Below are 14,924 nucleotides of genomic sequence, written 5' to 3'. Positions count from 1 at the left end.
CAAAGGCAGTGTAAACGCTATGGCCACACTTAAGAGGCCACCAAAATTGGTTACAAAAGTCTTATACATTTGCTCCTTCTTTTAAAAAGAAACACAAGGCTGCTTAACTTCTGCTGGACGTCCGGTATGGCTCGTGTAGGATATACTAGGCAGCAACCCAAGCTAGGCGGTCGGAAGGCACGGCGAGCAACATCAGGAGAACAGACAGGCAAGCAGCCAACACATAACCTCCATCCTGAACCGGCAGACCGCGTACAACCAACTCCACATAGCCGGCCGAGGTGTCCGAGCGGTTCTAGGCGCTACAGTCTGGAACCGTGCGACCGCTACGATCGCAGGTTCGAATCCTGCTTCGGGCATGGATGTGTGTGATGTCCTTAGTTAAGTTTAAGTAGTTCTAAGTTCTACTGGACTCATGACCACAGCAGTTAAGTCCTATAGTGCTCAGATCCAGAGCCAACTCCACATATACGTGGTTGCTTCCACCTCGTACCTCGCGGTGTCTCAGCAGGTAGCCCGAGCAAACGTCAACTGCCCCCGCTCCGCGAATGCGGAAAACAACAAGGCAATCAAAGATAATAAACATCGAAGGATCGATAATGGACATCCAAGAGACTGGCGCGCCAGTAACGAGCGCCACGGCTCAAGAGGTCGAAACTTAGATCATTTAGAGAAACTCTTCAGATCAACTTTTATTCAGATTTATTTTTTCTAGTCGATTTCAATGAGTTTTTGTTGTACAATCGTAAGCTATAGTAAATATGTGAACATTTCCTTATATTTTGTTGGTTTTTCCTTAGTTTGTGAAGCTGGGTAGTAATATAGATCCAAAAACCTTTTCTTCTGACTGTATCTAGTGTACTGTATGTCATTTGATCTAGTTGACAGCACTGCGTTTTGTTTTTGCGTGCAGAACGTCATTTGTGTTTATAAAATATGCTGGTGTAACATATTTAGGAGCTGTTCTTTTTGTACTCGATAGCCTCTGCCTGACAACTTTCCAAATGTGAGATGCATTTCTTATACAATTCTGTGGTCTAAATTAAAAGATGGACGTGACTGTGAGTCTGCTAGGTGGTAGATTCTTATACCCCAGGTTGTCTTCACATTTGATGGAGGATTCCGAATCACCCACGGTGGAGACATAATCCTTCATACTCTGCGCTTTCAGTTCCAAAGCAAACAACTGACCTGGTTATGTGAGGAATGTACCACTCGTAGTACTGGAAGGGGTGAAGTCACATCAGAGTATGCACGGTAGAAAACAAACAACGGCGTCGCTGCTCTGAATTGAGCCTAGCACGGCTGACCTTCAAAAATGTTCAAATGTGTGTGAAATCTTTTGGAACTTAACTGCTAAGGTCATCAGTCCCTAAGATGACACACTACTTAACCTAAATTATCCTAAGGACAAAGACACACACCCATGCACGAGGGAGGACTCGAACCTCCGCCGGGATCAGCCGCACAGTCCATGACTGCAGCGCCCAAGACCGCTCGGCAAATACCGCGCGACGGGTGACATTCATTTCAGCACTCGATACTGGCGTCTAGTTCTCGTGGAGAGAGCCCTACAAAACACGTTTTCGTCCTTTTTCTTTGCATACCAGCATGCATTCTAGCATAGATGGCCATTTTAGTGCGATTTCTGGGTCGCATTCAAAGCGAAATTGTGTAGGCTTAGTGTGATAGTTATAGTGCGCTGTAGCACATGATAACCGCAAACCACTGCCAAACTCCAGTCTTCTGGAAGTCTTAGGCGCAGTTCACACTGAGGCCATACGACGTGCGATGCTACTCACGATACAAAGACGAGGCAACCCGCTTCGGCGGTGGGCGTGGTTCCCCCATGGGTAATTCGGTGGTGCGTTAGTTCGTCGAACCAAGGGTCCCAGGTGTGAGCAATGGTCATGCCAGCTTTTGTAGTTATATGGGACAACATGTTGCTGATGTAAAAGGACTGTTCGGAGTTTACAAATGTATGGCGGTGCTGACATGTGATGCAAGCGATTCTTCATTCTTCTGCTCCAGTTCTTTCTATTTATTCTGCTGAACTACAAATGTGCTCTATAGATTTGCTACTTTGAAATAAACGAAGCTTAAGCGGACTGCAAATAGTGCCTATAACGATCTGAACATAAGTGATTTCTATTAGCTCTTTGAGCTCTGGTACTTTCCCAACGCAGCTTCGACAATTTGAAACTACAAGACAACATCTTTCCAGTCAACAACAGTCCAATGTCGGTGTTGACGGGCCAAAGCGAGACGTAAAGCTTTGTGTCCTGCAGTCATCAAGGGTACAGGAGTGTGTCTTCGGCCCAGAAACCCAAAAGGACAATGTTTCCTTGAATGGTTCGCACGCTGACACTTGTTGATGGTCCAGCACTGAAATCTGCAGCAGTTAACGGAAAAGTTGCACTTCTGTCACGTTGAACGATTCTCTTCAGTCGTCGTTGATCCCGTTCTTGCAGGATCTTTCTCCGGCGATGTTGGAGATTTTATGTTTTCCGGATTTCAGATAGTCACGGTACACTCGTGAAATGGTCGTACGGAAAAATCCACACTTAATTGCTATCTCGGAGATGTTGTGTCCCATCACTTCTGGGCCGACATTAGCACCATGTTCAAACTCACTTAAATCTTGATGACCTGTCATTGTAACAGCAGTAACCGATCTAACAATTGTGACACTTACAAAGGCGTTACCGACCTCAGCGCTGTTTTCTGTATGTTTACATACACTATGTTATCAGAAGTATCCAGACCTCTCCAAAAACATATGTATTTCATATTGGGTGCATTGTGCTGACACCTACTGACAGGTACTCCATATCAGCGACCTTAGTAGCCATTAGACATCGTGAGAGAGTAGAATGGGTCGTTTCGCGGAACACACGGACTTCGAACGTGGTCAGGTGATAGGGTGTCACTTGTGTCACACTTCTATAAGAGAGATTTCCACACTCCTAAACATCACTAGGCCCACTGTTTCCAGTGTGATAGTGAAGAAGAGACGTGAAGGGACACGTACAGCACAAACGCGCATAGGCCGATCTCGTCTGTTGACTGACAGAGACCGCCGACAGTCGAAGAGGGTCGTAATGTTTATTAGGCAGACATCTATTCAGACCATCACATAGGAAATCCAAACTGCATCAGGTTCCACTGCAAGTGGGAGGTGAGAAAACTTGGATTTAATTGTCGAGCGGTTGCTCATAAGCCACACATCACACCGGTAAATGCCAAACGACGCCTCATTTGATGTATGGAGCGTAAACGTTGGACGACTGAACAGTGGAAAACCTTGTATGGAGTGACGAATCGCGGTACACAATGTGGCGATCCGATGGCAGTGTGTGGGTATGGCGAATGTTCTGTGAACATCATCTGCCAGCGTGTGTGGTGCCTGCAGTAAAATTCGGAGGCGGTGGTGTTATTGCTGTGGTCGTGTTTTTCGTGCAGGGGGCTTGCACCCCTTATTGTTTTGCGTGGCACTATCACAGCACAGGCTTACATTGATGTTTTAGGCACCTTCCATCTTCCCACTGTTGAAGAGCCATTCGGGGATGGCGATTGTATCTTTCAATACGATCGAGCACCTGTTCATAATGCACGGCCTGTGGCGGAGTGGTTACACGACAATAACATCCGTGTAGTGGACTGGCCTAAACAGAGTCCTGACCTGAATCCTACAGAACACCTTTGGGATGTTTTGAAACGCCGACTTCGTGTCAGGCCTCACCGCCCGACATCGATACCTCTCCTCAGTGAAGAATAGGCTACCACTCCCCAAGAAACCTTCCAGCATCTGATTTAACACATGCCTGCGAGAGTGGAAGCTGTCATCAAGGCTATGGGTGGAACAACACCACACTGAATTCCAGCATTATCGATGGAGGGCGCCACGAACTTGCGAGTCGTTTTCAGCCAGGTGTCCGCACACTTTTGAAAGCAATGTAGATACTGGCGAGTTGTGAGCAGTCATTCCAATCTCGTATAGCGCGCGGAAAGAATGAACTATTATTGAAAAGCAGGTAGAAACGTATTTTAGACGATAAAAACAAAAATTATATTTTAGGATTATCTTAGATTTACATTTAAAGATTTAAAAATATAGCAGAAAACTGTAAAAACCTGTTTTTATGGAATAAGAGATGCTATTAAATGTTATGACGATACGTGCTTTAATTCAAGTAGGCTGCAGAATGTCAGGGCAGAGAAATTCCCCTCCCAGTTCGGCATTTCTTATAATCGGGTCAAACGACAAAGTCTACGATTCTCAGTTAAACAATTTTTAATATCATCTTTGTTCATATGAATCTACAAGCAGTAATAATTCTTTAAAACTGCTTTGCTCTCGGATGAGTTTGTGTTAGGAATTGACTACCTCCTTTTTCATTTATTTAAAAAACCTTTATATCGAAGCGAAAGTGTGCTGACTGCTCACTCTTTAAGCTCCCGACAGACGAACATAAGATAGCGTCTCCCACCAAATTTCGAAGATAACAACCTTCCGATAACTTCCTTCAAGTGCTCAGAGAGCAAATATGTACTCTGTACAGTCTATGTGTATATGTGCATTCATGGGTAATCTCAAAAACAAATATTCTTGTGTAAATCGGTGAATAGGAAGAAAGAGCACAGAGGGAAGATTGGAGATGTTTCTTACTACTTCATCATCGTTTGTTCTTACATTGTATTTAAGTAGTTTACTGTGGCTCAATGATAACAATAGTCATCTACTTCCTAGGAGCGAGGTGAGTTATTAACGTATTTGTAGTAGCCACTAGAAGTTGCCTCATCGAATATACCTGCGAAATTTCAGTGCAGTTAACACAATACCAGGCTAAAGAAGCGACACAAATACTTCACTGCAACGCTCCGATTCGGTGGATGAATTACAGCAATAACTCACAAATCCATATTGTAATGTTTTGCGAATAAAACCGTGTATGTCACCAAATGAATTTCCTTTTTTAACACTGTTTCGGCTTCTGTTATCATCAGGTATAAAAATCTTTGACCTTGGGAAACGAGGTCTAATGTCAATGTTAAAACTATGCGCAATCAAGGTGGGGTTATTTCGGTTGTTACCCCGATTAAGCATATACGCGTATTATAATATTGGGACTGAACCTTCTTTCACTAGTTTCTTTTTGCCTGATATTGGCAGTAGCCGAAACATGTAATAAACAAAGAAGTGTATTCTGCAAGCTAGACAGGTTTGTTCACAAAACACAATAATCGCCGACTCTTAGGATATATTTATTACCTTTATCGATATTGTAATGCTGCTGAAATCGTGTAATATGACACGCAGAAATTAATCTAGTTTATAAATTGCGTATGATAATACTACAAAGAGAAATTATCTGGTACATTGATTGAAAATTTTCTTTCTGAGCTCATGATTTCGCCTCTTTCAACACGTAGTTCATTTCTAATTCAGAATATGCATTTGTCCATGACCACTCTACGGGAGACTCGTTGATAAGAGATTCTGTGTTCAGTTTCCAGATATTTGTGTTAATTTTATGGTATCATTAAACAAAATGGTGCTGTGGGTAATACAATTGCAGCAAGAATTAGATAAGAATAATAGAATTAGAAAATGTGCAGAGTTGGGGCTTGTCGTCTTCGTTGAGTGTCAGTTAAGCAGTACAGATAGATAATTACAATATTAAAACAAGTGATTAGGAGAAATAAGGGAAACCAAAACTGTAGGAGAATGAATGATTTCTTAACTCCAGGACAGAAGGTGTGGAGTCGTGTAATAATTTTACGAGCTAAGGAGAGTGGTAACTGAGACAGAAAAACACAAGCAGATTATTCATCTCAATTGACGCGAACTTGAGCAATTTTTTTTTCTGTGACAGTTGCTTGAGAGCATAGTATCTTGAGAAAATAAGTGACCGTTGGAAAAATAAACTGAAGACATTTAAATATTGAACCTTCAAAACTAATCTGACAGTTTCAACCCGAAATAGATACGACAAAGAATAGACGAGAGTGGAGCAAGTCTGTTACGAGGAGGGTAGGTTTTACAGAGCGAGGTGGCTAAGGGGGTCAGAAATTATCAATAAAAAGTAATTAAATCGAGGAGTGGGCGTTGATAAGCTGCAGCGGTCATGGTGGTCGCTTTTTTGACATAAGCAAGCAATTTTTAACATTTATCGGTCTCGATATATTCCCTATATTAGGAGTGAAATTGTTTTATAAAGGGTATGAGCAAAATGTTTCTGTTGGAAGGTCGTAAATCCAGAATCGATATGCCAGTCAGATAAAATCGCAAAGGCAATCATCCTACCGACGCACCCGTTTGGTAAAACACATGCCCTGCTACCTGAATAGGCCCGTAACTGCTTGCTGCGCACCCTCCTCCCACTGCAATCGCCAACACTTGAAAACTACGAGGTTTGTCCACAAAGTAAGTTCCGTTTCTGTTTCTATCCGCTGCAGCGCTACAATCGCAGTTCCGAGCATGCGCGGCAATTACTCTGACTCAAGGAGAGGACATGTACGCTACTTTCAGGTCGCTGCTGCCGACGTGTGCTATGTAGTGCTTCTTTACAATGTCAGGCGTAATTAAAAATGCAGCCGCGTGTGAAATTAGATCTGTGATTCGTTTTGTAAATGCAAAGAAAGTTAAATCAAAAGATATTCATCAGCAAATCTGCGAGGTTTACAGACAAAATGCTGTGAGTGATTCAGTGGTTAGAAGATAGGTCAGACTGTTCAATGAATGAAGTGATCAAGTGCACGATGAAGAACGAAGAGGTCGCCCATCTGTGGTTACTGATGAACTGGTTCACACAACTGAAGAGAAGATGAAGCACAACCATAAGTTTACACTTAGTGCTTTTGCTATGGAAGTTACGCAAATCTCACGACCACTAATTCATGAAATTGTTACTGAGAAACTGAAATTTCAAAAACTTGGCTCACTTTGGGAACCCAAAATTCTTACTGACAACACAATAAACAACGAATGGGCAGTGCACTTCAGTTTTTGATGGTTTTCATTCTCGGATATTCATGCAGGATGAAACTTGGTATCGTACGACACCCCTGAAACTAAACGGCAATCAATGAAATGAAGGCATACTTCATCCCCAACGAAGGTTAAGCCTAACACCTCGAAATGACATGTGCACCGTTTTTTGGAACAGAAAAGGCATTTTGCTGATTGATTTCTTACCACAAGGCCAAACAATCAATGCACACGGTTATTGCGAGACCATTACGAATTTGGTCCGCGTGGGGGCATTTTCAGTTACGGCTGACATTATAAAGAAGCACCACAAAGCACACGTCGGCAGCAACGATCTGAAAATGGCGTACATATCTTCTCCTTGAGTCAGAGTAACTGCCGTGCATGCTCAGAACTGCGATCGTAGCGCCGCAGCAGATAAAAATAGAAACCGAACTTATACTTCGTGGTCGACCCTCGTATTTTTAAGGGGCCGATAACCGAATGGGGAGAGAGCAGGGCTGTAGAGTGGGTACTCTAGTGACTCCCACTTGTATCGGCGTAACTTCTGCGTTGCGACATTTGCGATATGGGGATGTGAGTTTCCATGAAGTAGCAGCACACCACATGGAACTTGGCGCACCATTCAAAACAGTGGTTTCTGACGTACTTTCCGCCCCGTACACACACTTCATTCTCCGACGGATGTCTGCCGCTATTTGTCCTTCGGCAGCCCACAAAATAATGACACCACATTAGTCCTCACATTAGTCCCGTTTGGACACATTTGGTAATAACGTCGCCAAGGTTCACGTTTTCGCATTTACTGCTAGCCTTCGAAACGACACGAAGATCACTAATAACTTGTCTATTTGTCAGTGTTTATATACCTTCATCGGAGTCTAGCTACTTTGTGTATCGGTTCCAGCAACGCCCCCATACTGAAATTTGCTGATCGCCACTTATGGATGTACTAATATATATGTACCGTTTCATATTGTTGAGGATAGAGTAAGACAGATGAGGTGGGGGAAACATTGGCACAAAACAGTAAAGAAATTGATGATGGAATCAAACTAGCACGAAGTTTAAAAATCTCTCGCCTCCCACTACGCTTGAGATTCCGAATGTGCTTCCATGGTACTTTTCTTACCACAAGCATATCCAGTTCGATGGATTTTACATTAGCTGTTTCGCCCGACGGAGCTTCCCAGGATTACTATGTTTATTGTACTGTGTTGAGCCTGTTGTACCCGCTTACAAATGACGTGGATGACGTGCCAGGTGCTGCGGTACGCATCGGCGGCTACCGACGTGATGTACCTGCTGTTCACGACCGTGCAGAGTGCCGTCCTCAGCGAACACCTGCAGGACCTGGTGGGCGCCTATCACCAGCAGCTGCAGCACGACGCGGCCGGCGCCGCGGACCACATCACTCTGGACCATCTGCATTCGGAGGTACTTTCATGGACTACTCACCGCTCAGAAGGGGATCATACACGTAATGGGTTACCGATTTCGTTCATCTTTCACTCCATTGTATTACATACACTGCCAGAAATAAAAGTAAAGCACACAGAAGGATAGGGGGAAACTGTGTGAAATTTAACATATTGATAGGGTAGGTGAAGTTCTTACCCTGCCGGCCGGCCGTAATGCGAAATATGAACAAATTCGGAGCCCCTTGGGTGTATGCTTCCCCTGAAAGGTAAATTCTGTATCAAATGCTGACATTCGTCTTTTCAACATCTTGTATCAGCCCTACTGTGTAATGTAAGAACCTAGTGTGTAATAATCCTGTGCTCCCATCTCGTCCCAAACCTTGCGATACAGCGGTCATGCCGCTGAAGCTATGAAGTGAGATGAGCAGTCGATATGATAGTTTCACAAAGCTGAAGTCACGACGATGAATCAAGGCTTAGACCAACTGGCCTGTTCCGCCTCAAAAACATCGACGCTTTTTGAGGAGTGGTCATACTTCCCTAGGTGATTATATTGCAAAGCCGTTAGTGATCCTACTATCTACCTTCCGTTCAACATTTTCCCTCCACCTTATTCTGTTTTCTGTGTGTAGATGACTCCAAATTTAATGCCCTACAACATTCTTCTTACGATGGAGGGGCGTGTAACAACCCCTACAAAGCAGAGAAACCTCATTTCAGAGTTTTCAGTTTGTCCTAGCTGGTCAGAAATTAGTTCAGAGATTAGTCCAGCTTTCACATTCATGGATCAATAAGCGAAGAACTTCAGATAAATATGTTTTGCGTTGGGTTTCCTCTTGAAAGTAAATTTAATATTGGTCGCAGTGTAGCTTAAAACATTGAAATTTCATTTCAACATCGTCTGATTTCATATACTTCACGATTATGCCTCAGATATTAAAGTTCACTTGTGTGCGCTGTTATTTCTTCATTTGCCACTGTTTCTTTTTCTCTTAGTTGTTCCATTTACCAAAATGACTGTAATTTTTTATGAAAATTTCCATACCTTGTTCTATTTGTATACTACTATGCACATTTCATTTAAATAGACAAACTGTTAGACTGCTACAAGAACAGGCTGAGGGAACGTCGAAAACTCCAGAATGAGGTGATGTTTGAATAAAACTGTTTCGTGGAGTACCAGTTACGGCTTCAGACATCATCAGATCCATCGTTTCACATATGTGACCGACGTCTTTTAACCATTATAACTATGATACCATACAACGGAATATGATTGTAAAAGAATCACTCAGATTACTGTCATTACCGTAAGCGCATTAGACTCACTTATGATAACATTGGATATCGAAGCTGGTATACTCAAGAAAACCTCTATACTAACTTCCAGCTTATCATGGTAAACTATTTACAAGCTGCGGCGCGCCACCTAATGAAATTCACTGAAACTAGAGACGGTTGCGATCAGAATCGTTCGTTTTTTTCGTTCTATTGAAGTTATTTTATGATACATAGGCATTAAATACCATACCTTCACAAAGCGAAAAAGTGGTCCAACTAAAACATTCATATATCTTGACGTACTACACGAATACGTAATAAAAAATGGGGGCTCCTATTTAAAAAAAAAAAAAAAACGCTGTTGATATGCGTTGGACCTATGGCAGCGCCATCTAGCGGGCCAACCATAGCGCCATCTGGTTTCCCCCTTCAAGCTAGACAAGTTTCGTTCTTCGTAGTTTTTTCGTTAGACGCTTATTTCGTGAGATATTTGGCCCGGTCACGATCAATGGACCAACTTGTATGTTCTAAGGCCTTGGACAGTACAGGAGGAATCCAAACAGGTCAGCAATCAGAGGGTGCTGTGGCAGCGTCATTTTTAAGTAATGGCTTAACTGGTCCACGTTTCCATGCCTCAGTGAAGCTACCTATGGTTACGGAGTAGTTGTAGGTACATGTGATTGTGGGCAGAAGTGGCTCAATAATAAGCTACATCATTGGGACTGTGACGTCATCGTGTCCATTAGATGCTGATGCCTTTTTTGTAGGTGCTGCAAGTAACATGGCTTAGACAGAATTTTTCGTGGCTATAGTCATTTACCCACACAAAGTAATCAATGACTGCGTTTCGTTTGTGGTTCAATTGTCGTTGGTAATGTGAAGTATCGGTTCTGTTCTTAACTGGGACAATAGGATCAGCTACAACTCTTACAGGGTGTTTCAAAAATGACCGGTATATTTGAAACGGCAATACAAACTAAACGAGCAGCGATAGAAATACACCGTTTGTTGCAATATGCTTGGGACAACAGTACATTTTCAGGCAGACAAACTTTCGAAATTACAGTAGTTACAATTGTCAACAACAGATGGCGCTGCGGTCTGGGAAACTCTATAGTAAGATATTTTCCACATATCCACCATGCGTAGCAATAATATGGCGTAGTCTCTGAATGAAATTACCCGAAACCTTTGACAACGTGTCTGGCGGAATGGCTTCACACGCAGATGAGATGTACTGCTTCAGCTGTTCAATTGTTTCTGGATCCTGGCGGTACACCTGGTCTTTCAAGTGTCCCCACAGAAAGAAGTCACAGGGGTTCATGTCTGGGGAATAGGGGGGCCAATCCACGCCGCCTCCTGTATGTTTCAGATAGCTCAAAGCAATGAAACGATCATCGAAATATTCATTCAGGAAATTAAAGACGTCGGCCGTGCGATGTGGCCGGACACCATCTTGCATAAACCACGAGGTGTTCGCAGTGTCGTCTGAGGCATTTTGTACCGCCACAAATTCACGAAGAATGTCCAGATAGCGTGATGCAGTAAGCGTTTCGGATCTGAAAAATGGGCCAATGATTCCTTTGGAAGAAATGGCGGCCCAGACCAGTACTTTTTGAGGATGCAGGGACGATGGGACTGCAACATGGGGCTTTTCGGTTCCCCATATGCGCCAGTTCTGTTTATTGATGAAGCCGTCCAGGTAAAAATAAGCTTCGTCAGCAAACCAAATGCTACCCACATGCATATCGCCGTCATCAATCCTGTGCACTATATCGTTAGCGAATGTCTCTCGTGCAGCAATGGTAGCGGCGCTGAGGGGTTGCCACGTTTGAATTTTGTATGGATAGAGGTGTAAACTCTGGCGCATGAGACGATACGTGGACGTTGGCGTCATTTGGACCGCAGCTGCAACACGGCGAACGGAAACCCGAGGCCGCTGTTGGATCACCTGCTGCACTAGCTGCGCGTTGCCCTCTGTGGTTGCCGTATGCGGTCGCTCTACCTTTCGAGCACGTTCATCCGTCACGTTCCCAGTCCGTTTAAATTTTTCAAACAGATCCTTTATTGTATCGCTTTTCGGTCCTTTGGTTACATTAAACCTCCGTTGAAAACTTCGTCTTGTTGCAACAACACTGTGTTCTAGGCGGTGGAATTCCAACACCAGAAAAATCCTCTGTTCTAAGGAATAAACCATGTTGTCCACAGCACACTTGCGCGTTGTGAACAGCACACGCTTACAGCAGAAAGACGACGTACAGAATGGCGCGCCCACAAACTGCGTTGTCTTCTACATCTTTCACATCACTTGCAGCGCCATCTGTTGTTGAAAATTGTAACTACTGTAATTTCGAAAGTTTGTCCGCCTGAAATTGTACTGTTGTCCCAAGCATATTGCAACAAACGGTGTATTTCTATCGCTGCTCGTTTAGTTTTTATTGCCTGTTCAAATATACCGGTCATTTTTGAAACACCCTGTAGTTTGCCTACACCAAAAGCACACAGGTTTTTTTCCATAGCACAGCTGGTCTTTTTCTGTCTTAAGTTAATGTATGGGCATGCCTGAGTTTTTCATTTCTCTCTGAGGTTCATGGACTGATTTATTTGTTCAGTTAGCCAAGGTGTTGGTTTCCTCCGTACTTTTAGCGTCTTTAAGGGGCATTTTCGATATGAGAAAGTTTTTTAGTAAAACCATGAAGTTTTCTTCCAATTATTAAATGTTCACAAGGTGCCATTAATCAAATTTTCCGTCATTTTCGTCATTGTCGAACACTCTAGATGCTAGGTGAAGAACAATTTGTCCACTATGAGACATTTTTGTGCTGCTAGTGTGCCGATAATTGTTCTTTGGTGTCCAAAAACTTTTCGTCCTGTGCATATTTTCAGCATAGAATGGACGTCAGAGGTAGGAAATTTGACAAAATTGGTATATACCACGTTCGACAAGAATCTTCAAACAGCTCTCAATAGTTATGCTGTCGAGTGTGCACAGTGGCTGCGGTTCTCCGTTTAAAAACTTGAATTCGAGAGTATTTTCGGGTCAAGGTGTGTTAGTGGATTTTTTTTGTCTTTCTTTATCTGACCAATATTGCTGCAGTAATTTTTTTCTCATATATACACATTGATTTATAGTTCATTTTTAACAATGAACATGAAAATATTTGTAGATATATCAGAAATACTCAGTCGTAAGGAAATTTACTTTTCATAGGACAACATAACTACAAAACCTATAAATGTCGAGACATTCTGCATATTTTATTCCTTCTTTTTGCATTGGTAGAAGGGAGATAGCTGAATAAAAGATAAGCAGTACAGGCAATGAACCGGAAAGCGTGGCTGGGCTTCAGAACGAAATTTTCATTTCGCAGTGGTGTGTATGGTGAGATGTAACTTCCTGGAGATTAAAACTGTGCACCAGACAGATACTCGGAATCGGGACTTTTGCCTTTCACGGGCAAGCGCTCTACGGACTTTTCTCTTCTTTTATCTTCATTTTGTTCGTCATGGTTCTCGTAATTAGGTGTGGGCAGACGTCAATCGGCTCCCCTAAAAGTACCTCATCTCTCTACCAAGAGTACTTGCTCGGGCGCCGGCCGTGGTGGCCGAGCGGTTCTAGGCGCTTCAGTCCGGAACCGCGTGACTGCTACGGTCGCAGGTTCGAATCCTGCCTCGGGCATCGATGTGGGTGATGTCCTTAGGTTAGTTAGGTTTAAGTAATTCTAAGTTATCGGGGACTGATGACCTCAGATGTTAAGTCCAATTGTGCTCAGAGCCATGTGAACCATTTTCATATCTCGCTTCTCAGGTGTTTGTGGTGATAACATGTGAGCGTCCACGAACACGATTACCCTCCATTTCTGTTTTGCAACAAATTTGAGGTCAAGAGGTGACCTAGAAGTGAAATGTGTGAAACATTGCAGGTGCAACGCCACGCGCTCTGGGGGCTGCTGATGGGCTTCTGGCTGATGCCGGCGATGATGATCAGCCCGCAGAACGTGCCCAGCATGGAGGGCAGCGAGTCGCTGTCCAAGCAGCGCATCAGCGAGTGGGCGCGCAAGCTGGGCCCCGACTACCGCGTGCGCATCGAGAGCATCATGCGCACCTACATCACACTCCTGAGGTCGCGGCCAGGCGCCGAAACTGCCTAGGGGCCGGAGGCAGGGGCGGGGGCGGGCCTCTCAGACCTCGCCGTGCACGATCGTTAAACTATAGTTTTAAAATCAACATTTTAATTTAGGGAAGACGGTGTCTCGCCACAAACTGTCACGGAAATGAACATTTTAATAAGTAGTACTGTTTAGGAAAAGGAGTTGCCACTGACAAACTGACGTATACTACTACAGTCTTACGTAAAACGTAGTTTTTACATCACTGACTCCTGCAATATTTTATCGATGACACTGTCTTACCCACTCACTTGTAATCGAAGGGCGCTATTAAGTTATATAAACGAGGATTAAATTCGTTTTACGTATAGTTCAATGGGACGCCAACATATGCTAAAAAAATTTTGATAGTATTTTCTTGTATGCGTCATCTTATTATTTAATTGTAAGTAATGCTACCCATTCAGCTACCAATGTTCACAACAAAGATCGCGTTACCAGTCATTTGAAAGGTTCTTCTCTGATGACTTCATCGTGACTGAAAACATTGTCTTTAACGTTTTACTATCCACAGAGTCAAGATGTTTTGTTTTGTTTTGTTTCCTGACCCCTTTTATGTTTCCTTTAGATGAATGCGGTATAAAATGAAAAGAACTTTCTTGTATATATTGTAAAGAGCCTAGAATAAATATTCTTCACTGTTTCCATAATATTCAAAAATATTTGCTCATATGGCGTAACAGCCAGTGAGTAAGTTTGTCAGACAGGTAAGTAAAAAAGACCGAAAAGAAACTACCAATCTCCAATAATTTCGATCTCACTTGCACATTGAAAGTGTTGCTGAGACGCCCTCAGGACAGGACAGGTAGTTTAAGTTGTGGAAAGGGGCCAAAATAAGTAACTGTCAGTTACACTCGAACATACAACCTCTTTTTTGATCAAACATTACAAGAACCAAGAAATATTTAAAAAAACACAACTCTAGGTTTGGAACTTAATTAGTGGTGAATGGGCAGTACAATCTCATGTCTTAAGGGCAACACCACTTTAATTTAAAAACTGCTGAAAGCCAATAGCTTAAAGCTCAACCAAAATTAGAAATTTAAAAGGCAAAACCATATC

The 14,924-nt window shown here is 43.0% G+C and overlaps 1 protein-coding gene across 2 annotated transcripts in view; it reads left to right on the top strand.

Annotated features, from left to right (window-relative positions):
- The window catches only part of LOC126275175 (translation initiation factor IF-2-like), a 92,891-nt gene extending 78,386 nt beyond the window's left edge, over positions 1 to 14,505 (top strand). For both annotated transcript variants that reach the window (XM_049977175.1, XM_049977176.1), the window contains 2 exons: positions 8,255 to 8,428; positions 13,617 to 14,505. In XM_049977175.1, coding sequence (XP_049833132.1) covers positions 8,255 to 8,428; positions 13,617 to 13,844 — 402 coding nt within the window. In that variant the 3' untranslated portion in view covers positions 13,845 to 14,505. The remainder of the gene's footprint in view (positions 1 to 8,254; positions 8,429 to 13,616) is intronic.
- The last annotated feature ends 419 nt before the right edge of the window (positions 14,506 to 14,924 follow it).

Source organism: Schistocerca gregaria, chromosome 1 (genome assembly GCF_023897955.1).
Source record: "Schistocerca gregaria isolate iqSchGreg1 chromosome 1, iqSchGreg1.2, whole genome shotgun sequence".
Classification (NCBI taxonomy): domain Eukaryota; kingdom Metazoa; phylum Arthropoda; class Insecta; order Orthoptera; family Acrididae; genus Schistocerca; species Schistocerca gregaria.
This window is presented reverse-complemented; position numbering and strand designations above follow the sequence as displayed.